General features: G+C 40.7%; 1 protein-coding gene across 2 annotated transcripts in view; it reads right to left on the bottom strand.

The window, feature by feature from the left end:
* The window catches only part of fbln2 (fibulin 2), an 84,127-nt gene that overhangs the window by 25,911 nt on the left and 35,602 nt on the right, over positions 1–22,614 (bottom strand). For both annotated transcript variants that reach the window (XR_004613874.1, XM_034585902.1), the window contains exons 6-9: positions 20,085–20,294; positions 16,930–17,043; positions 14,884–14,985; positions 2,026–2,160 (exon numbers count right to left, since the gene is read on the bottom strand). Coding sequence is in view for 1 of the 2 variants with exons in the window: in XM_034585902.1 (XP_034441793.1) it covers positions 2,026–2,160; positions 14,884–14,985; positions 16,930–17,043; positions 20,085–20,294 (561 nt within the window). In the remaining variant the exon portion in view is untranslated. The remainder of the gene's footprint in view (positions 1–2,025; positions 2,161–14,883; positions 14,986–16,929; positions 17,044–20,084; positions 20,295–22,614) is intronic.

Genomic DNA, 22,614 nt, shown 5'->3' with positions numbered 1-22,614 from the left:
CATTTCTACAGGCTATTTCACAGGTTTTTGTAGTTTTCTGTAACTCATGTTGATTATATTCATCTGAAAAATGGACTGAGAGTGAAATTGAGCCTCTTTGAAATCAACTCTGTTATCAATGATGCCACAGCTATTCATGATGTACTACACAGTGGTCATGTCCTCAGGGTTTGGTGAGTCATCAAGGGGCCTGTTCGGGACAAATTATTTGGGGTTTGCAGCGATACAATTAGAAAGAGCGACAGAGGGGACGTGATGATAAACGACCAGAACAGCCTGTGTCTGCGTACGTGAACATTTATTAAACACAGCCTCAGTGACTTGTGTACTGTTCGCTGCTTTATCCTCTATAAACATTTGATAATCTGGCAACTATGAGGGAGACACTCCAACACAACGCGCTTCGGCCAAATGTAAGTGTTGTGTGTAAGTGGTGTAATGAATTTGAAGGTTGTGACCACGACTTAATATAAATGAATATCATGGGTTTTAACTTTATGTACTGCAGCCAAGTACCACCAGGAACGTGTATAGGAGGAGGGTATATATTGGACTAATTTTGTTCACTTCCAACCTTCAGTGTCAATGAAAGAAGGAGCTTAATGCACCCGTCATATAGCTCATGGGAAATTAAAGAGTGTGGAGGTCGAGGATGGTGTGTAGGCATACAGCAAGTTTGTGTCACGTGTCAGACCTGAATTTAACTGTTGCCATTTCACCATTGCGCTCATTTTCTAGCCTTAATTAAGTGTTAAATCGAACCTTAAAAGTAAAATCCCTAAAGAGGATCAGACCTCGCTTTTGATGCAATCAGCATTTATCCAGCATCTGCCATTTAATAAACTGTATGTACATCCGGTAACTTCCTGTCTATTTGCTGCTTAAGTAAAAGATGGGAATAACACTCACATTTATTTAAATATTTAAAGAATGTTGGATCAACAAAACATCACATAACGTTTGAAAAAGAGAAAATCCACACACCTAAAGCTCTCGTCAAAGGATTTATTTGCAAGTGACATTTAAAGCACAAGGCTGTTCCTCAGAGTTCTGATAAAGAACAGGGTGGCCATTTTAATACCCAGAATCCACTGGTTAGAGTAACACCTGACACATATTTTTACTGATAACTAGACAGTTAATAGTTAGTATTTTTGACAGCTAGCTAGCCTGAACCTGTTATGGAATACCAACATGAGTTCTAAATGTTTATATATATATATATATATATACATGTGCGTGATGATAACTTATGATATGATTTGCTCAAAATGTATTATGGGTATTTTAGATGAAGACTCTGTTCTTCATCAGAAGTCTGAGGAAGAGTCTTGTGCTAAAAACATCAATGGTAAATAAATCCTTGAACGGGAGCTTTAGGTGTGTGAATTTTCTCTTTTTCAAATGTGATAGAGGTTTAGCTCAAAGTGTTTCAGGATTGCTTATTCAGCATGATTGTTTGTCATGTTCTTTCATGTTCTGTCTTGCTGTGTTACAGCTGGTTCGTGATGACTGTGGATCATCATATCATCATAAATGTGCCTTAAGAACATAAAACATCATTTTCTTTATTGAAACATCAGCAGTTTGTGAACAGACCAGTTGGCCTTTGGTTGTTTATCTGACTACTGAAGAATTCCACAACCTGCAGGAGGCCATTAAAGCACACTTGCTGTTACCAAGGTAACTATGGGTACAGCCAAATTAACCCTGATTGAGATTGAATGATTATTAAGGCATACCTTAACCATATTCAATTTGCTTTATTATGATTAATGAATAATACCTAACTAACCATGAGCAATTCATCCAAAAAGCAAGAATTAGAAGCAATGGCATTTAATGTAAGAAAAACAAACATCTTTCTTTATTATTTCTTGTTGTTTACTACTCAAAGAAAAACACAAACCTGTACTTCACCTCAAGGAAGACATCATCAGTATTTCCGCTGACTACGTTAGTGGCTCTGGAAATGACTGCTGGGTAAATTGCCTTAATGAAAAACGTCGGGAACAATAAACTCACCCTCGCAAACGCCGTTCCTCAGCTGGTAGCCTGCAGGACAAGTGACCTGCAGCTCGCATACAAATGAGCCCACTGTGTTCACGCAGCGCTCGCTGGGCCGACAGCTGTGGGTGTTGGTCACGCACTCGTCCACATCTGCAGGAGAAAACAAACGGTGACTGTGTGAAATGACGTGGGGTGTGTATGTATGTAATTCCCCCTCCTCTGCACGAATGACACACTGACGGAGCTCAATAAATCAACACCAGATGGACCTAAGCAAATACAGTTTTGGAAACTAACAAACAAAGTTGTTTCTCACATCTAGGAGTTGGAGGCTTAGCACAATTCTGTGTTTTGCCTCTGCCTGTGTGAAAAGTGCCTGTTGGCTTCAAATTTCAGCTGAAAACACAAAGTCATTCACGTTGCACAGTCATAAATCATGGGATAGAGGTTTTCAAATTCACAGCTCATATTTTTTCTATTGTTAAAAGGAGAAGAAAAGCACTTTAGAGTTAATCATATACAAGCTGTTTTCAGATAAGAAATCCGCACCGTTGGGTCCGGACTTGCCTCAGAGTTTTTCTTTCACACATGAACAGCGCAGCAGGAGATTCTCTCAGTCTCACTCTGGAGTATTCAGATGAGGGGTTGTGCAGCAGGCACAGGCAGGATCTGACGTATAAAATCTGCTGCAGTGATCACGTCTTCTTTTTAGAGCTCATTGACACCAGGACCAGCCCTAATCACAGAAAGCTCTACTGACATCTTCATCTGTGTCTTCTACACATGGCACTGCTTTTTCATCCTAAGATATTTGTATTCTATTTGTTTTTCAGTTTTGCCTCCGTCGTGCATCAGGATCTCCTGTTGTTTTCTCACAGGCTCATTCGGACATTCTCCCAAGTACTTACTACAGGGCCGGAGAAAGTCTGCAGGCTGTGACTCGGACATTTGTGTTCGCACAAACATCCCCTCCGGAGAATGTGAGGAGAGTGGGCAGGTCAGTAGGGGGCACAGAGACAATGCACAGGTATAGTTCTAGCTCACACAAAAAGGGCAGATATGTTTATGTTGATGCTAAAGATTAAAGCTGCACTAATCAATCATTTATATTAACAATGGACCAAGTGACTGTGTGCAATGTAAAAAAATGTAACTCGTAGTGATGGACCCACGGAGAATTACAACCTGTATCTGTCCTCTTCCTTGAAGCCCAGCAACTACACAGCACACTGACAATGTGAGCAAGTCATTGTTTGTTAGCATTTAGCATCTAACAGGCCAGATGTTTTGTTTAGGAGCTGGTAAAGGCCGAAACCCGAAACCGATGTACCCAAAAACTCAACAAGAAAATGAATTCTGATGTTGTTCAGTTTGTTAGGGATGGGTTATTGACAATAGTTTGTATTTGGCATACAAAGACTTATGAGGTCAGTGATTATATGTCAATGACTTGTTCCATGATTGTTCTGCTGCCTACTAGCCAATAATATTGATCAAAACTGATCTGAGGACCACAGCATTTAGCATCTATACCAATATTGATGTTCTCAGGTAAATGTTGAAGCTGTTCAATAAGTTCCAGCTGACTAACTAATTGGCAGCTAATCCTACAAGCTGATGATAGTGATTCATGTTTGGTCGTCGCTACAGTGAGCTCACGGAGACCTGTCTCGCTGTTTAAAGATTAAAAGAATTCAAAAGCTAGGGCTAATATGGATTGAGGGTTTTTGGTGTGTTGCATTGTGTAGTGCCAGAGTAAATATATGCAGAAAGAGAGTATATTAAAATGATTTAATTGTTCTCGAGCAAAAAAAAAAAAACTTTTCTTAGTATGCTTATTTGTGTCAGATAAAATACACATTTGTTTACTTTTTTATCAGTCAAACAGCAGCGTGGCTGTACACTCCCTGTTGATTCATGACACTTGTGGGCTCGGGCCGACACAGTGGATCCTCGGTCGTTCAGGCTCAACTTTATCAAACTGCTGCATTCTCTTATCATGCATCGCAGTGAATGGATGATTATCTGGACAAACTGATAGGAATGGACTGGGATTATTGTGCATCTCTGTGTGTGCATGTAAAATATATTCAGATCAGAGGATCACCTCAAACTACAGACCAACTTGTTCTGGGATCACACCAGTCACCAGGGTGACAGTCTAAACCATGCATACTCATTACTACTTAACTACAATATTCCATACAGCGTATTTACATCATACCATCAGTACTCAGTAGTTATACTACATTATTTTATGAGTAGTCAGTATTCATCGCTAACTTATTACATAGTTACATTAGTAGTCATTAATTCATTGTTACAATAGTGCTGAGTACTCCTACTGCACTACTACATTACTACATTAGTCGGTAACAGTTGTGACCATGCCCACAAAATCTGTCCACAGATAGAGCCAGACAGCTGCTAAATTTCTCAAAACTGCCTCAGTACCACATTTTGCAATGAAGGCACATGCGCACACACACATGCGCACACACACGCACACACACGTACACACAAACACACACACATGAGGTATGTGAGTGAAAACAAAACCTGCCATGCTATGCGGCTGGTAAATATGACCCAATCCACAGGGAACCAGACAAAAAGGTTTTGAACAAATCTGCATGAAGGAGTCAAGGCTTACAGACAAAAACAAGAAGTAGAGGGGAACATATTCTCCTGTGTTGCCTGCGGATCTGCTGGCAGTCCCTTGTTGAAATGCCTTCCTCTCCTCTCAGAGCTTTTACCACAGGGAATCTGAATGAACTGTGTGCCTTATGGGGAGAAGGAGGAGGAAAAATACTGATCTGACGTTCTCAGCATGTACCTGGTGTGTGAGTAAAACCCTGCAGCTTTTTTCCCGTGAGGTAATTCAGCTCAGAAAACTATACAGGCGTCACCCCTCAAAGTACAGAACTTATTTAATTATATAAAACCCTCTGTGGAGCTGCAGGAAAGACATTTGTCTTACTCACTAAAATTAAGACTTTTCCTTTTTGCCATTGTATCATTGTCTAGAGTCTACAGATGCTGTGAAGGCAGTGCACTGATGACACACTCTTGTTTTGGGGCCTGCCTTCTTAAATGTCCCAGAGAGACAGCGGTTGTCTTTGTTGTAGTGAGGATATTTTCAGGGGCACATCACACTGACTCCGCCCCGTCCTCTGGGCCCTGCGCTCCGTCAAGCCTCGGGATGGATGGGACTGCTTCCAGTGTTTGCATATTGCCAGTGGTGCAGAAAGTCGCCTTCGCCTTCCACCACAGGGTTCTGGGGTCTGGCATTACATTCAGTGCGTCATTCAAGGAAGAAAAAAAAAAAAAAAAGTATAGGAAAAAATGCCTATTGCCTTAAGGTCCCTACCTTCTCTGACTGGTCCCTGGGGACATCGACATTACACAGCTGTGAGGAGTGAAGCGATGCAATACAAAACAAAGAAACAAAGAGGAATACAAATGCTTAGCTGAACAGAGGAGGGAGATTGTGTTAAAGGTATTCTATCAAGAGACAGGAGGAGGCTGTGCACAGGGACGCGTCTAAGAGGCAGCACCATCAGACACTGAAGGAAACACAAACACTGTTGTTCTCACACACTGGACCCAGCAGACGACAAGGTTCTTTAAATAGTTCAAGCTGAGGTAGATGAAGTCAGACGTGGCTTATTAGCAGATCTGGTTTGCGACAGCAGGGTTAGGGTTACACAGATGCAGACCGGTGGGAGTCAAGTCCAGGCTGAGCAAGATGTCTCGTTCATCAACGACAAGGGATGACTTGTGTTCAGTTGACGTACAAAAGAATATATTTTTTTCAAGTTGTCAGGCTCTTTGATCCCTAAAAAAGATCTTGGGCTGTATCCTACCAGCACTTCAAAGCCTGATGTCAAGTGTAAATGAAGGAAGGGGCGGCATATAGCTCACCTAGAGCTGCACTCCAATGAGGCAAGGCCTCAACCTGCAGCGGCCCGGGTTCGATTCCGACCTGCGGCCATGTATGCTTGTCCTCCCCCACTGTCTCTCTATCCCCCTTTCACAAGCTTATCCATTAAAGGTGATAAAAAGCCCCCCAAAAATACATTTTTAAAAATGCATGGGGGAATAAGAAAATTATTTCAAGTACACATCCACATTTTCTGTATGCATGCAGAATGCACTGGCTAAAGGGAAATACAAACCAGAAGGTGTGGTGATTAATTGTTATCCTTCACTGCCAGTCGCATTAACCACTTATTACCTTTTAAACAATGGTTGTTGAGGCAATTCATACATTAAAAACAGAAATAAAATAAATAAAGAACATAACATTGAATGGTAGACTAACATATCCTCTAGGGTGGTCCTTCTGGATGTATGCCTGTCAGGTCACAGTCAGACTATAGGAAGCACATAGCTTTTATGTGTTTTTCTGAAGAAAAGAAAAATAGAGGCAGAATGTTGCACTTATCTTTTTGTTTAAGAAATACAAGCCAGTGTGTCTAGTTGGAGAGGATTTGCTCACCGTGATATAAAGGCCAATCTCAGATTCATTGCAGCTGGAAACATGTAGCTGCAATGGATGATTGAAAAAGACAAACGCTTTTAGATAATGTTAAAACTCTCCCATGGAGTTTGGGCCCAACAATTAGCTTCTGCAGGACGCATTCTGACAGAGACGGTGCTACACAAACAAGTCTAGTGTTGAGTGAGCTGATAGCTAAGAAGCTGAAACCTCATCCAGAAGGAACCAACAAAGGAAAAATTGTTCCAAAGTAAAAGACACTGAATCACTACGAATTGTTTTGGCTAAAACCAGCTGTGAGCAGCACCATCATCATCATCATCATCATCATCAATACCATCTGACATCAGTTGCCTCGCAGAAGTAAAGCAACTCCAAGCATCGCATTAGAGACGTTAGTGTTATATGCATTCAGTAATTTAATATGATCGTCAAAGCAAAAATGAAAATGGTCCTAGGTGGGAAAAAGGTTCCTAAACTTTGCCCCAGTTAGTAACATATGCATACAGATACTTATAGTTAGTAGATGTAGAAGAAATGAATAGAGCTAGATGGAAATCAAAGTGCGATGTGATTGTGATCTAAATGTGTCGCCTTGTGGAGAGACTGTGAAAAGCTCCTGCACCGCCATGGTCCAACCTCACAGGCGTTTTCACTTATGTGCCTGATTAGAGCTTTCAGTGGTCTGCAGTTCTCACTGGAGCTTCTCCAAAACAAGATCATCAATTCGACACACAATACACCACTTAACCACTTATACTGACACAATAGCACACATACCTACAGCAGTGTAAACAAGACAAGCTAACACGCACATATTTCACATGGCTCGTCATGGCTGAATCAAGTGGAAACTAATGCACTGTACCTTCTCTGCCAAAACTTAATAGTTAGGACAAAATGGAAGTTTGCAATTACTGCATATTCACAAATGTAGACATGCCAAAAAAATATAACGCCTTTTGTGTATCCAGAGGGAGAAGTGTGAAGTCTGATAATCTGCCTCAACGCTTCATTTCTACTTCACCCTACATAATTTACAGCCTGATTTGCTGGTCACAGAGTTTTGCAACTTGCTGACAAAAGCCTCCAATCAGCAGTGGTTAATCACTATGTGTGAACTCTTCAAAGACGTAATCAGGGAGGTCACGTCTAACCCTAACCCTACAACTCCAGCCAATCAGAGCGCAGGATGCGGTGAAGTTGGTGAAGGTACATGTAGTGGTGAGGTACCCCCTGATTATCTTTACACTGCACATGTCTATAATCAGCGAAATCAAGCAATAACCATGTTTGAGGGACAGGACAACACAAAGTCAGTGCAGCTTTTACTAACTGCATCAAGCTCGGGTCAGGTTCAGACAGGAAAAACTGAATTCCTGTTGGGTTCAGGTCTGGCTTGGTCATTTTTCTCTAAGGTAAGGACTGGTGTAGACGAGGAAGTGCGGCTAGAGTTATTTTCTGATCTTTACAACTGTGACATCCATTGAAGTGTTTTACCTCTCCTCCAGCTTAATTTCTGTGAGCAGGATGACACAGAGGAGCAGGAGGATCAAACCGATTCACTATGTCTCTTCTCTTCTGTGTTTTTGTGATAAAACGTAGTTTGGGGACGAGTTGAGGGTTTCTCCTGGTATAAGACAGTGTAGTGTGTGACTCCTGTTGTTGTGTGAACTGAGACTGCTGACTTTGAAATTCATTTTATGTGAGCTCGCGTTAAGACGGCCTTGGTTGAGTCTGAACACGGCAAGTGAATCCCTATCACAAAGAAGTGAGTTTACCACACCTAGGCCAATCCTGCTCTTCATCCCGGCTTGAGGCTCGGGGCTCCAGGCTACAGATTCTGCCCATTAGTGATCAGGGGATGTAGCCAAGATCCCATTGATACATGCACTCAAGCAATCAGGCCAGATTCAGCTGTTGATCATGACGTTTAACCACATTTTTATAGCATCAAACAACCAGTTAAATGTCAACCTAGCAAACCAAAACGAGCAGCACACCGAAATGGCAAATTGGAAAACTGAGGAGCTCACATAATTCTCAACTTCAACCCTTAAGAAAGCCTAATTAGCCATAAAAGCTAAAAACACCAACTCAAAACAAGTGTTTTCTTAACATTATTCAGAATTATTTCACAGCTGCTGTACAATTATATATGATTTCTGACTGATGGAATCAGTATATTATAGAGAGGGGTATCAGGTTTCTGTGAACACCAGGGCAGGGAAGTCATCAGTCGACAGCTGGAAAGATCCACTAGAGACCATCAGAGAAGTTATGATGTTCACTCGTGTCCAAACAAGTGTTCATTTTATGTTTCTATTCCAGTTCTCAATATCTCATAACATGATTTCTGCTAAATTCTATCGTGGAGGTGCCTATTCTTGCTTCATACAAAGAACAACTCAGTTGGCATTAAAGGAAATCATGAAATTTGTATGAAATATAATCTTGGACTCTTGAGGCTCCAGGGAAAATGAACACTGGTGCTCCATCACACGACATGAGGCACATGACCTTGAAAACCTATTTTCTCAGTCGTACTGAGAGTAATTGGATCCCACATGACTAAACTATATCATAGTTTTATTTTCCATTATTCCACTTGAGAGACTTCAGATTTTCAGCTTTTCCCTGTGCATTTCTTACTGCTTTAAAGCGGGTAGGACTCATTTAGAAAAAAGGTGATGTGTGCATGTGCGCACCATCAGGGGTTTATTACATTTACATCATAATTTGATCAGACTTAGTATGTTCTTTGATCACTGTTAAATAAAAATGAGATGAAACCACAGGTCATGAATATTTAACGTTATATACGAATGTTAACGATTTTATTGACCTTTCAGAGGCTTTAAACCATCGTTTAGTACATTAATAAGAAGATTAGGTTAATAAGGATCTGTGTGATTTAGCTCAACGGTGGACTGGATGAACACATTATGTGGTCACTTAACCAAGAAAGCCCCCCCCCAATAAAAAATTCAGCAGAATTTTCAAAACGGAGTGCTGTTCATGTGTGAAATGCAAAGTCCAGACCTAATTCTGCGGACATCCTCTGGAGTTCATGTCTGAAAAGTATTTTACAGAAGAAGAAAAAAAAAGTGCTTTCCCTTCGTCTGAAAATATCAGCGAAACAAGTCCAACAACAAATTTCCATCATTGTCTTGAAACATCTTAATGTGGAACTCCTCACTCCTCATTCTCATTGTTACTCCACTCTACACCTTTACTCCTGTATACCAATTACAGTATTGAAACTCTTGCTAGAGTGATTAAATCAGTTTTAGTTTTATTTTGACTTCTCTCTGTTTAGCTGCATGGGTCCATTACTCTGAAAACGATGAGGTCAATCAGCCTCTCGGTGGAGCAGAACAATATTTTCCCGCAAAACAATCCCAGTCATGTAAATCTTAAGAATGTGTTAGGTATATGACCACAGAGAGGTTAACGCAGCAGGCCCTCATTGAAACTGGTCCATAGTTACTACACTGCAATAACTGAAAACTGATCTCAATGCACCGCTCTGAGAAATCAAAACAAATCCAACCCTGCCTGCAAAGGTTTGTTTAGTCCTTAGAGTCAATAACATAAAGGGTACACGTGGCACGCACATGAATTCAAGCGATAGTGTGTGTGTGGTTGTGTGCGTGTTTTTGTGTTTCCTTGGGAAACTTGAGGATATCCATTCACAGCCGACACAACATTAGAGTGCTGATTAACTGTTGAGCCCACACATTTACTATTAAGCGCGCGCATAACCCCCCCACACACACACACACACACACACACACACGCTTCCATGGTTGCGATTGTGTGTTTATGAGAGCGCAGAGAGAAGCTGCTTTGCTTACCATGAAAACCTGTAAATTGAAATCTCACTCAGCGATCATATCGGAGTAATATCGTCAGTATTTCTGATAGAAGAGCATGATAATAAATTTGAGGTCACTCCACACCAAACAGCCTATAGGTGTTTATAGATCCACAGTGTTTCCAAAGTCTGTATATCTATCATAAGTCTTCCACAGTTTACTTCACAGTCTACTTACATCTCTGTCAAAGCTACAACCCCCCCCCACACACACACACACACACACACACACACACACACACACACACACACACACACACACATCTTGTAGCGCTATTTGCTCTGTTTGGTTCCAGTCTAAGCCAAACGTTGCCCACCCACAGTTAACATGTGGTAACACTTTAGGGGAGAAAGTGCTTCTTATGTTCACTGAACGAACTGATAGGAGGGGAAACACTAACTGTTATGTAATGCGTTTGCATCTAGAGGTATTATCCTGTCTGCTGACAGACAGATTAAATAAACGGAGCCAGAACCACACTTCCAGTGTGTATGTTCACTGGGTCTCAGTGACATGCGTTTTCACAGCAGGCCTTCAGCAGTAAGTAGCACATGATCTCATTAATATTACTGACTTTCTACCCCTCCACCTCTATAATGGAATCATATGCAGTCAACAGTGTGTGTGCTGGAAGCAGGGATTTGCTTGAGCAACACTTATTGAGCTGCTGTGTATTAAAGTCTATAGGTGAACCATATATTTAACTTGTTTTCCACAAAGCAAAGCTGCAAAAGTTTTCACCCTGTTGCAAATGAATGGATCAATTTACTAACTACTGCAGCAAATGCATTACTGGAAGACCATTCATGGAAAAGGTGGTAAGATGGTAACAATTACATTCTCCTCTGAGGAGACAGATATGCTGTGCAATGTTGACCATGAGTCAACAAGCACTTCCAACACGTTATTTCACGAGGACTGATCTTTAATTATCACATTTTTCCTTTTAACAACAATGCTGCCTCCTTGGATCTGTTATGTCTTTAAAGAGTTGTTTCTAATATGGGTAGATACAATAAACACTATAACATTATTCAACAGCAGCTCACACTATAGCCTCCAAAATGACCATAAAGTTGAATAAGTACCTCTCTGAAGCAACGACCATTACACTTGACTTAATGAAGGTAGGATTTATTGCAGCGATGATGCATTAGAGTGAAATTGTTTTGGTTAGATGTAGCTGATAAACTTCCAGCTGAGTGTATTATCACCCTATTAGGCTTTGAAGGCTAACATGTTTGCAAACAATGTCCCATTTACACATCCAGCAGACAGACAGCAACATTAGATTTTATTTGAAGTTCTCATTTTATGTGAATTCTCAGCTCCAGGGAGGAGGAGGGTTACCACAGACCTCGTAACATTCGTCCTGAGTGATCCATTCCCAAGTGGTTAGCGCCGAGTACAGGTGTGAACACTCCACAAACACGTCCTCCTGACACCCGATCACTCAGACTACATTCACCCACACAAATTATGCTTGTGACGATAAGTTTTCACAGGAAACACATTTAGGACAGATTTTAATGCTGTCCACTTGTGATCAGGGGCCTCATTTATAACCGTTGCGTACGCACAAAACGGGGCCTGAAAGATGCGTATACGCCACTTCTCACACGAACGTTGGGATTTATAAGACAAACTTGATGGGAGAATGTGCGCACTTCTACGATAACTCTGACCCATGCATACGGACATTTTGGAGATGGGAAAATGACGATGCAGATGTGAAGAGGATAACTGAAGCAGATTATTGATCCACTTCATCATTTACATTAAAACCAACAGCTTTAGTTGTGCCTGCGAGACATAAGTGTTCCATAAGAACCATCAATTGAAAAAGATATAAAACAACCTACAGCAAATTACCTTCAGAAACCATTAAACAGCGGAGTTGCAGAGCTGAGTCATTAATAGTTTAAAATAATATCTTCTAACACTGTGCGTGTATCATCAAGGACGAGTGTGTGTAAAATCACAATTATAAGTTAAGAGAGACTATTCACTTTCATACTTCTATTTCCAAATAATATCCCAGAGTGGAGGTTAGGATCCACTGATGTGTGAAGTAATCGGCCCGATTGCTCTGAATATAAAAATGCCGCCGTGACACATGTGCATAATGCTGCGTGATGGATGCACTGGCACTGATAGAGGAGTGTGCGAATGGAAGGATGAGGAGGAAACAAGTGTTGAGGGATCACATGTATTTTTTTCCCCCATGATGATGATTCTAGAGATCTGTGATCTTGGATCTTTGTGCTGAATTGAGTCCAGTATTACACAGACTGACCCGACGAGACCGAACCATCCCAGGACAGACACAAGTACTCACCACTCTGGTTTATCAGCCGACAGGTATGTGTGTGATGATTAACACTGTATAATATTAACCTTTCTATGTAGAGCCTCTTTTAATCATTTAAAAAAAAAAATTCTGTTAAATTTCATAGATTGAGGACCTCACAGTTGTCTCGTAATTTAAAAATCCTGCAGTTTTGGATGATTAAAATACGAACAATCGATAAAACAAGTTCCCTCACAGTCCGACAGTGTGAAGTGATTCTTTTTTTGCTTCCACCTTTGAATTAGGTCTTTTTTTTTTTCAGGCTCCGTTCTCTCTATCGTCCTCAATCTCACTCACTGGATTATCATCATCATCATCATCAGCAGCAGCAGCAGCAGCAGCAGCAGCAGCGTATCAGTGCATTTTCTTTATTAATGACATCACTGCTGTCCCATAAAATCGCTCTTCACCTCCACCTCAGTAACAAACACCACAATGTCAGTGTCAGAGAGTTTCACTTCCTCTTCTCATCGCTTGATGCCATGACTCACCGTGGAAACCCATTGGTCAGCAGGATAATGTAATATTCAAGAGGTGCTTTGCATTGACCATTTATGGTTGAATGTGGGCGTGTAGAGGGCGGGATATGAGGCAGATCATATCTCACTTAACCCTGTTTTTGGTACGCCATTTTCGGCTTTTGTGCTCACGTACACTTTTAGTATGAAAAAAAAAGATTGCGTGGCCATGAAATAATAATGTGTCGGAACAAGATAATAGGCCACACTGTCATGTTTGCAATTACTGGTCAATAAAAACATTTCCGTGCACGATGACTCACCGTGCAATGCGTGGTTAAATGACCAGTGTGCAGAGAGCGTGGCTGTGAGCACATGGTATTTTCCCACACTTAATATCTTCTGGTCATGACTTATTATCTCGTTCCCAGCATTATTATTTCATGGCCACGTAATATAGATTTTTACCCAAATGTCACCAGAGGGGCTCTGTAGAAAATGGCCATCACATAAGACCAAGGAAATAACACAAGATTGTTGAGTTTATTATCATAGAAAACTGGTAAACTAGCAAACATTCAACTTAAAATGAATGAAAGTAAAATTAACAAAATTGTTTCCAATGTTTATTATTAAAGTCATTTTTAATAAACAATGATTAATAAACTTGGTTTGTGTATACCTGGGGAAACAATATGCCATGTATAGAGGACCCAACAACAAATGTTTGCATCAGGACCCTAAAGAGGGTTAATCCGACAATGGTCTTTAACCAACTCAGCTAATCAGTTTCTTGAGGACAAACCTCAATGTTTCACTTGTAATGTAATATTGTGCACGTTTGTGTGGCTACGTTCACTAGCTTCTCCACTTCCGGTAGAGGACATTTAAGCGTAAAAAACGGTGGAAATGACCTCTTTTCCAGTCCAATTTGAATGTCGGGGCTTACGGACACTTGGATGACACCACACGTTGATTTATTATGTCTGAAGAAGAGGTCACTTTGGCTGAAACACTGTTCACCCCTGAGTTTCCTAAAGTGTTTTGTGGACTCGAACACTTCACCCACCCCTCCATCGGCATAGTGGTGAGTAAATAATGAGTGAATTTTCCTTTTTCTGTTAACTATCCCTTTAAGTCTGATTTGGAAGCACCAGGCAACACAGGTTCCAATCAAATTATAGTCATTAAAGGTGCAACAGGCCACAGTTGTGAGTGAATGCTGACCTCCTGTCAGAGGAGCCACCGTTGTGTTGAATGAAGGAAGGGAGCAAAGTACACAGGCACTATGTGGAGTGTTTTAAAGCCATTGCTGCTGTAGAGTAATTGGCTATGGCCAACATATGCTCCCGGCAACCGGCCTCCAGGAAGTGTGAGCTCAATCAGTCGATGCATTGTTGAGTATCATAAGACCTGCATTTTCCTTCTTCGTGAGTGACTGCATCCAATTAAAATGTGTCCCAATCTCTGGACAAACTGCTCCACTGCACGGCAGTTGTGCTGCCTTGGCTGTATGTGTTTGTTGTTGTTCATTTGTGCAAGTATTGTTGATGGTGTCAGCTTGTTTGTCCCCTTGTGCAAACCCAGCTTGAGGAAGACAGCTTAAGGGACACACATAGACAAGCTTTGTGAATTGCTCCAATTACCGCCAGGGGTAACATGACAAGAGGAGGCGGCAAACCTTACCTACACACATGCGTCCATCTGTCATCAGTGAGAAGCCTGGGAAGCAGGAGCAGCGAGCCTGGCCTGCCACTGCTGTACACTGCTGACTGCAGGGACCATTTTCTACAAGAGAGACGAAGAAATTATGAGCAGCATGACCACAGTCATCTTCGGATTGCACGCAGCTACGCCTCCAGGACAGTCTTTGCTTATAATGTCTTCACTTTCTAATCTTCATGCTGTTTCCCTGCTGTCCTGCTATTTCAGCGCCTCTCATGACCTATCGCATTCAACTCAACAGAATCAATTCTCGCTATTAAACAGCTCCGTGGTCCTGTCACAAAGAGGCATGGACCAGGGGCTGTTTCAACCACCATTTCTCACACATCCCTCACAAAAGCTCTGCAGCGGTGAAGTGCCTGAAGGCCGCTCCATACATTGATCAGGATATTCGTATGAGCAACAGTCAGAGACACTTTGAAGGAGCAAGGCTTTTGCACGATCCTGGTGTACACTCCAGGGGATTAAGGGTTTCTGGGCCTGATCCCCTCCTGACTTTATCACGATTCAGCTCATGAAGCTACAGCAGCGTAAACACAGCAGATTAACTATGGCTGGACAGTTTATCAGTGAAAGTTCATGCTGCAGTTGGTTTTACTGCAGGAGGGAGCATTCACCTCAGTCAGGCAGCACTCGGACACATGTCAGCCCAGTCTACTTGCTTTGCTTCAATAAAGGCGGCTGATGTGTTGAGCAGATGTATCCGGCCTACTGGGCTCTAGGCGAGTTAGAGTCTGGAGACACCAGTGACTGCTAGCACACTTGACTGCCTTAAATTAAAAAGCCCAAAACGCTGTCATCACCCATTACACATAAAGCTGTAACACACAGTTTTACCTAGAAGAGTGATCCACGAAGAAGGAACTCATAGCGGGAGGTGAATATCAGAAGCCAAAATCTACAAATCATATTTAATATTTTAAAGAGAACCTCCAACCTTGTTCACAGCTACCTTTATATAGGTAAAGTGATTTTGGCAGAATCTCTTAAAGCCTGAAAATGACGTCCCCGGGGCTTCATTGAATACAATACATCACTTATTATTTTCAATGAGGTCAATTAGCATGGCATCTGGAGTTCAGTTATTTTCAAAATTCAAAAAGTACAGTTCACAGTGGCTTCATTGATTCACACACTTTACTGTGCTGTAAAATTAAATGTATATGGATAAAATTGCTATTTTTGTTGAGGTCAGTGTGCTCCTGGGATCAGTCAAAGCTTTAGCTGTGGTTTTATAGCCTTCCCCTGGTCTATGACAGCCTGATCTCAGAGGTCTGGGGGAGTTTCTGACATGCAGGGTGCACTGTGGGACTTAACATACACATGAGTGTCCTGAACTATGTCCAATCCAACCAGTCAGCCACAGTCAGCCAAAGAACAGTTACGTTTCCGACACAGAATTAATAAAGAAAACAGTGGAAGACAACAAAGGGTCTGAATACTTTTGTTAATGAGAGATTTTGACTTTAAATACATTTGCTAAATATTCAACTTTTTGTCACAATTTCACTTTGTCATTATAACATGGGAACTTGAGCGCACATTGATGGCCACTGTATGTACTGCAGGAGCGACTGGTTGTTTCAAACAGCTTGAAGAGATGTTTATACCTGACATTACATGATGTGCATTATACCTGGGTATTTGATCTTACTCGCTGAGATCAGTAACCCACCAACTTAAGTGTCATTATCACACAATCACACTGAGTTATTATTTACATTATTCCTGTATTAAGAAGAGTAAATCAGTTTGAGAGTTGTACATATATATTTGTGTTTCTATATGGATTGTGTTATTAAGCTATACTATAAGTCTTTCCAAATTTGCCATGGTCATGTATGCGCAGGGTTTAATGAAGACCTAATCCAAAGTCACTGCCTCGTAGTTGTTGCCTCCATATTAATATATATATATATATATATATATATATATATGTTTACTCTAAATGCACACATTCCCTGCAAACTGAAAAGTGTATGCATTATAGTGTAATGTTGGTAATACCTGTACAGGGATTGAGGCGGACAGGGCTGCTGGTGGTGGTACTGGTCGTAGTGGTCTGTGTTGGGACCACAGCAGGACTGTCCTCTCTGACTCTGTTGTCCTCATCAGGACTCACTGCACAAACAAACACAATATCAGAAAACATAACAAACATGACCGTACATGAAGGACCACAAATTATGGAGGGATGTTAATGTTTCTGATCCATGAAACCAGTTTAAAAAAAAGAAATTACCCTAATTATATTTTCCCAAAAAGCAAGTCACATTTGACCTGAGCTGGATGCTTTTGTCGTTATTCTCTTTTATAGAGCACAGAGAGGTCTGGGAATAAATTATCTTTCATTTGTGGTTGCAGGGAATTTTGATGAGCAGGTTTAAATGGCTCTCGTTCAACTGCCATGAGAACGATGATGAACTCGGCTATTGGTTTAACCACAGCATAGTCATAGAGAAATTACCATATAGGATAAAGACTCATGTAGTTAAGCTTTTAATGGAAGTAAAATACTATAGAAACTCCTTCATCTCCTTTGAGTGAGTTCCAATCATCATCTACTTTAGTATCACTGATGAAACACAAGGTCAAGTAGGGGACAACATTAACTGCATTTGAAAAACTATGAAGATGACTATATACAGGCTAAAGCACTATGTGCAGTGGCCTTTCTAAACCTGCCTGTTTGGAGTGGGCTGTTTTCTTGTCCTGTGTTAATGCTATAGAGCTACTTCAGAATTATTCCTTGTCATTAGACAACCCCTTCCCTTACAGTTCTACAATATACCATCACTTTTATAGTTTGTGTGCTGGACGTTGGGTGCAGATCTTTTTATAAACAGTCTATAGTGCAGAGAAAAGTTAGGGAACTTTGTGTTCACCATACCTGGTTTATCTGCAATGAAGATTTATAGTCAATGTTTTTCCTAACTGAATTATCTTTATTACTGTTCATGAGTGTGGATTTTTATACATGTTTAAATTATTTACTGAACTGGTGTGGTTTTTTCATTAATTACATATTGGCTATTTTACAGGTCTGTTAAGCAATCGGCACAATGTTCAGACCCACTTTCAAATTGTTTCATAACAAAAGCTCTGTAATTCAGCTCAAAATAAAAGCATTACAGCAACAAAACACAAATAATGCCTTTACTTTGAAGACAACTTGTTAAGGAGGAAGTGATTCTGAAAATGTTGTTGCTATGACAGAGATCAGCACCAGTGACTCCCATGATTATCTGTGTCAGTCTGATATGGTGAAATAAAAATAATCTGATTATCCATATCATCTGCCGCAACAGATATTATTCTACTCAGGCTGCCAGTTGCCAACCACTGCTGTAGTTTATCAGAGGATGTGGAAGAAGACATGTTCAACTTGGTTAGCATGTTAACATGTTGCTACATTACAGAATCTGAACGTTGAAGAGACATTAAAACCATTGCAAACATATAAGTTTCTTCATATTCACACAAATAATTTGACAAATGGCTGGAAAATCACCACCAGAACTCTTCCATCGGCTCTGTTAAAAATGTCTGCTGAAGAAAACTCAGATAATGAAGATGACGCAGCTGAATGACCCTGTAGTGAAATGACGACAAACAACACTGTCGGTAAGTGCATGCACCTGTCTGTGCAAATGGGCCTTTTCAACATGTGGATAAAAAACCCTGAGTGAAAACACCAAAAATGCAATATCACAAAAAACCTTTTAGGCTTTACTCAGGTGAAAAAAGCCGGCGTTGTGGATAAAAGCTAAATGTGACAGAGTGCAATGGAAACCGATTCTAAATAAATGATGAGATACATGAAACATACCACAAGTGACCTAAACGTCATGCAAGCTGAAGGGATGAAAAGAAGTGATGGACAAACTCATCATGAAACTGATATTTCCGTTGTTTTTGTTTGTCTAAAGTTTGATTGATTTTGACCCTTTTAAGTATGTTACCTTACCATACCCTCTTCTTCCACAATGGTTTAAAGGATATAGTCTTGCTATCGCTGCATATAGCCATTGTAAGCATTAGCTACTTTTGTCAATCCAGTGATGCTGCTGGTTCAGCATTGAACCTTTGGCAGTCACTTTATGCCAGCACGTTCTGCATATTGGATATTCACCTTCTTCAATGATACCCTGGTCATTTTGTACATATCCCAAATGCTCCCACACTGCAGATTTATTTCAGTTTTTTTGCTGGATATAAGGCTGGTATCAGTTCCCTCACACTCAACAAGCGCATTGCACACACCAACAACATCACTCGCGAGATGCAGGACAACAAAGTTAGATATCATAGTTTTTATGGTTCTTACGGTTATGAAACCGTGATGTCATGAAACAGCGGTTATTGTAAAACCAGTTAAAATCCCAATATGTAGCAATAGCAAAACTTACTAATACCTTCTATAGTAGCACCAAACTGAAATAGTGTCAACAAGTATTTATTGAAACCAATGAACTAACTCCTATAGTCACGTAACAATAGTGATCAATGTAGTGTAAACCTGCATTCATTCGTTTTTTCCCATCATTCAGGAAATCCTCTTTAAAATATCACATTTTAATGGAAACTTAGAGACATTTTTTGAAGATAGCCTGTGGTACAAACTACAAGCTTCAAATTTGATGTGGTCGTACACCAGACAATGAGCGTTAAATAAAAGATGCTATAAAGTTGCATTATGAGAATTGGAGGATTCAGCAGTCTAGGAGGTTAAGGCATAAAAAGGTGTCTTCTGTGGGTATCCCAACTTTAATTAATGGAGTCCCCCTTTGATGGTCCATAATCGAAACCTCTTAAAAGTGGAGTCAAAACACACCTAGAGCTAAATTTGGTAAACTGTATAATGCTAATAAAAACAGGAGTTCAGTAGGTGTACTGCTCATTGCCAGGTTTTTGTTAACTTCAAATGCATGAATAATGAAAGCATAATGAGGGACCAATCGGATGGCGACAAGATAACTTTAGGGAACGGATGCATTTATGTCCCAGAAATCTGTTAAATACCGAAGTAAACCCCACTGGTTCACTGGGTTTTTCCAACTTAAAGTAAGAGTGTGCCAGGCTTATTCCACCAAATTCTGGAATGTATAGCAAGAACAGGTGATGTGAAAGTGGCATTTCACTCTGAAGGTGATTTACAGTACCTGGTGCGCAGGAGTGTCGGTCTTTCTGCAGGATGTAACCCTGGTGGCAGTCACAGAGGTAGGAACCCCACATGTTGGTGCATTTGTGCTGGCACAACTGGCCGGCGTACAGCTGACACTCATCCACATCCTCCTGCTCATTCACCACGTTGGCAGCTTCATCTGTGGCACTGATGGAATAGGCCTCTTTGGGGTACTTGCTGTCTGAGACTGGACGGAATGAGAGAAGGGGATTGGTCAGGTCTCAAATTGGAGACAACAGATGTGCAGGATAAATTATCCAGCCAATGTACCTCATGAAACTGACTTGAAGACACAAAACAACATCTGTTCCTCTTTAACATTTACATCTACAGTGTTTTAAGTGGCTCTTTTATCCAGAGTTTCAATACCCAAATTAGCATCATTACATGAAACCAGTAACACTTGTTACTGGGTAAGGGTCAAACCATAATGCATTTATAGAGCTCTTGTGACCACAGCACGTTAATGTGAGAGTGAAGTACTGGGAAAATAAATACACAAGATGGTAAGTGTTTTTAAAAAGCTATCAGATTGAGAAGAGAGGGAATGGTATGACGTATGTACTGAGTGAAAAAAACTTTTGTGTTTACTGCTTATATTAGTGCACATATCACACCATCTCTATCACACTTTTAATGTGAGCTGACCAGGCACCGAACCCTTTATTCACCTGGAACATTGCATTACCTCACACTTCTTTAAAGCATTGCCAAGCTTGGCCACCGGAACTAGACACAATAAGCTTGACAAACTTTGAATTCCCCCTAATGCCATAACAATCTCCATGGGTTTCTTAAACTTGAGCCACAGTAAAGCAATACACCATACCTACATAGTTAAATGACCTTCAATCACGTTTTTAAATAGTCAAAGGAAGATTTGTGAGGGACAGATTAAATATGTTTTATTAGCTCTAACCCAGGTCGCAAAAAACAGCATTGCAAGCTTCCAGAACTGACCTTAAGCTAACTGTATTATGTAGGGTCACTGGCTATATTAGAATAATTACTGTTCAGGACTGAATCAACCACTGTCTTGGAGCCAAGGTGAAAGTATATTAGATTTGAAAGCAACAGTAGCTGCTCTTAACTGCTCTTTGTTTGGTTCAGGGAAGAATACACCTGCTATCAGAACCAATGAGGAACCAGAAGTGCACGCTTATCTGGGTATGTTTTTATATGATAAGTATTCAAATATTGTAGGTTTCACTTTGATTATATTTGAATAACAATAGGGCTTAGAGGCTCTACACTGCAGTACACAAACAATGCTGCTCCTTTATTTTCATGTCCTCTAAACAGCTGGTGAGGGTGTAGCTTTAGTGCATGTACAGTACTGAAGACTCTACTTTACTGCTTTGTTTTATATATATCACAGCAAAGTGAAGCCACAAAATGTAAATGATGGGAAATCACACTGAAAAACTGCTCGCACTGCAAGACAGCAGGGACTAATTGCTGTCATGCCATGAATCCAACTGGAATTCCAACTGTCAGATCATAGATTATTTGTGCAATTAGTCAGGTGTCATGACTCCCCTCTAAAACGATTTAGCATTTTACTAAAAGGGGAATGTTCAAAATGAAAAGAGCGGAGGTTGAGATTTCCTGATTCGCAGTCTCTAGTGTGAGTCAAGCACCACAAGCACTTGGTCCTACATTTCCCATCACGCCAATGGATCAAGTCTTTCATTCAACCTTTCCTGACTGGTATGCACGAACCTGACATCCCTGGTTTATAGAGTTTCTCTGACACATTTTGGCTTTGTAAGCCCAGACCTCAAGACCTTGTTACTTGTGTCATTTCCTCAGACTTTACGAAGCTCCTTGCAGAGCCACAGAAGGAACTATACTAACAGTGAAGTGACATCGTAACCACGACTATTAAACTGATTTTCATGAGTAACATTGGAGGAGTATCCCTTTAATGTCAAACATAAGTAAAAACCAAATGGCAAAAATAAACCACCCTTTTTTGTTGGTTTGCCTAATCAAGACTATCGAAAAAAAACACACAGCACCGTGCATGAACATGTCCATGCTTCACATACACAGTCAAAAAGTCAGGGCAAAAAGTTTACTGAAACAATAATGGTCCCACTGGTCTGTTTTAAGATTTCTCACAGTCATGACCTGGAGTTTAAATTCAGAGGAGCAGGGCGATTAAATGTTTTCTGTTTTAATTAAAAGGCAGTGAATCATAGGACTAAAAACATATCCCCCATGGAAATAATTACAATGCATCCTCATCCATTTTCTCATCCATAAAACACTCAAGGTAAAGGCATACTTCATGCATCTTGAGTATGTGTGTGTGTGTGTGTGTGTGTGTGTGTGTGTGTGTGTGTGTGTGTGTGTGTGTGTGTGTGTGTGTGTGTGTGTGTGTGTGTGTGTGTGCCTGAGCGCTTGAACAGTTCTTTTGCAGCTCCTAAACCTTTCACAGCTTTCAGCAGGTTAAACGATTCCCACTTCAGAATGACATCATTCAAATTTCCCATTTTAAAGCT

Source organism: Hippoglossus hippoglossus, chromosome 5 (assembly GCF_009819705.1).
Source record: "Hippoglossus hippoglossus isolate fHipHip1 chromosome 5, fHipHip1.pri, whole genome shotgun sequence".
NCBI lineage: Eukaryota > Metazoa > Chordata > Actinopteri > Pleuronectiformes > Pleuronectidae > Hippoglossus > Hippoglossus hippoglossus.
This window is presented reverse-complemented; position numbering and strand designations above follow the sequence as displayed.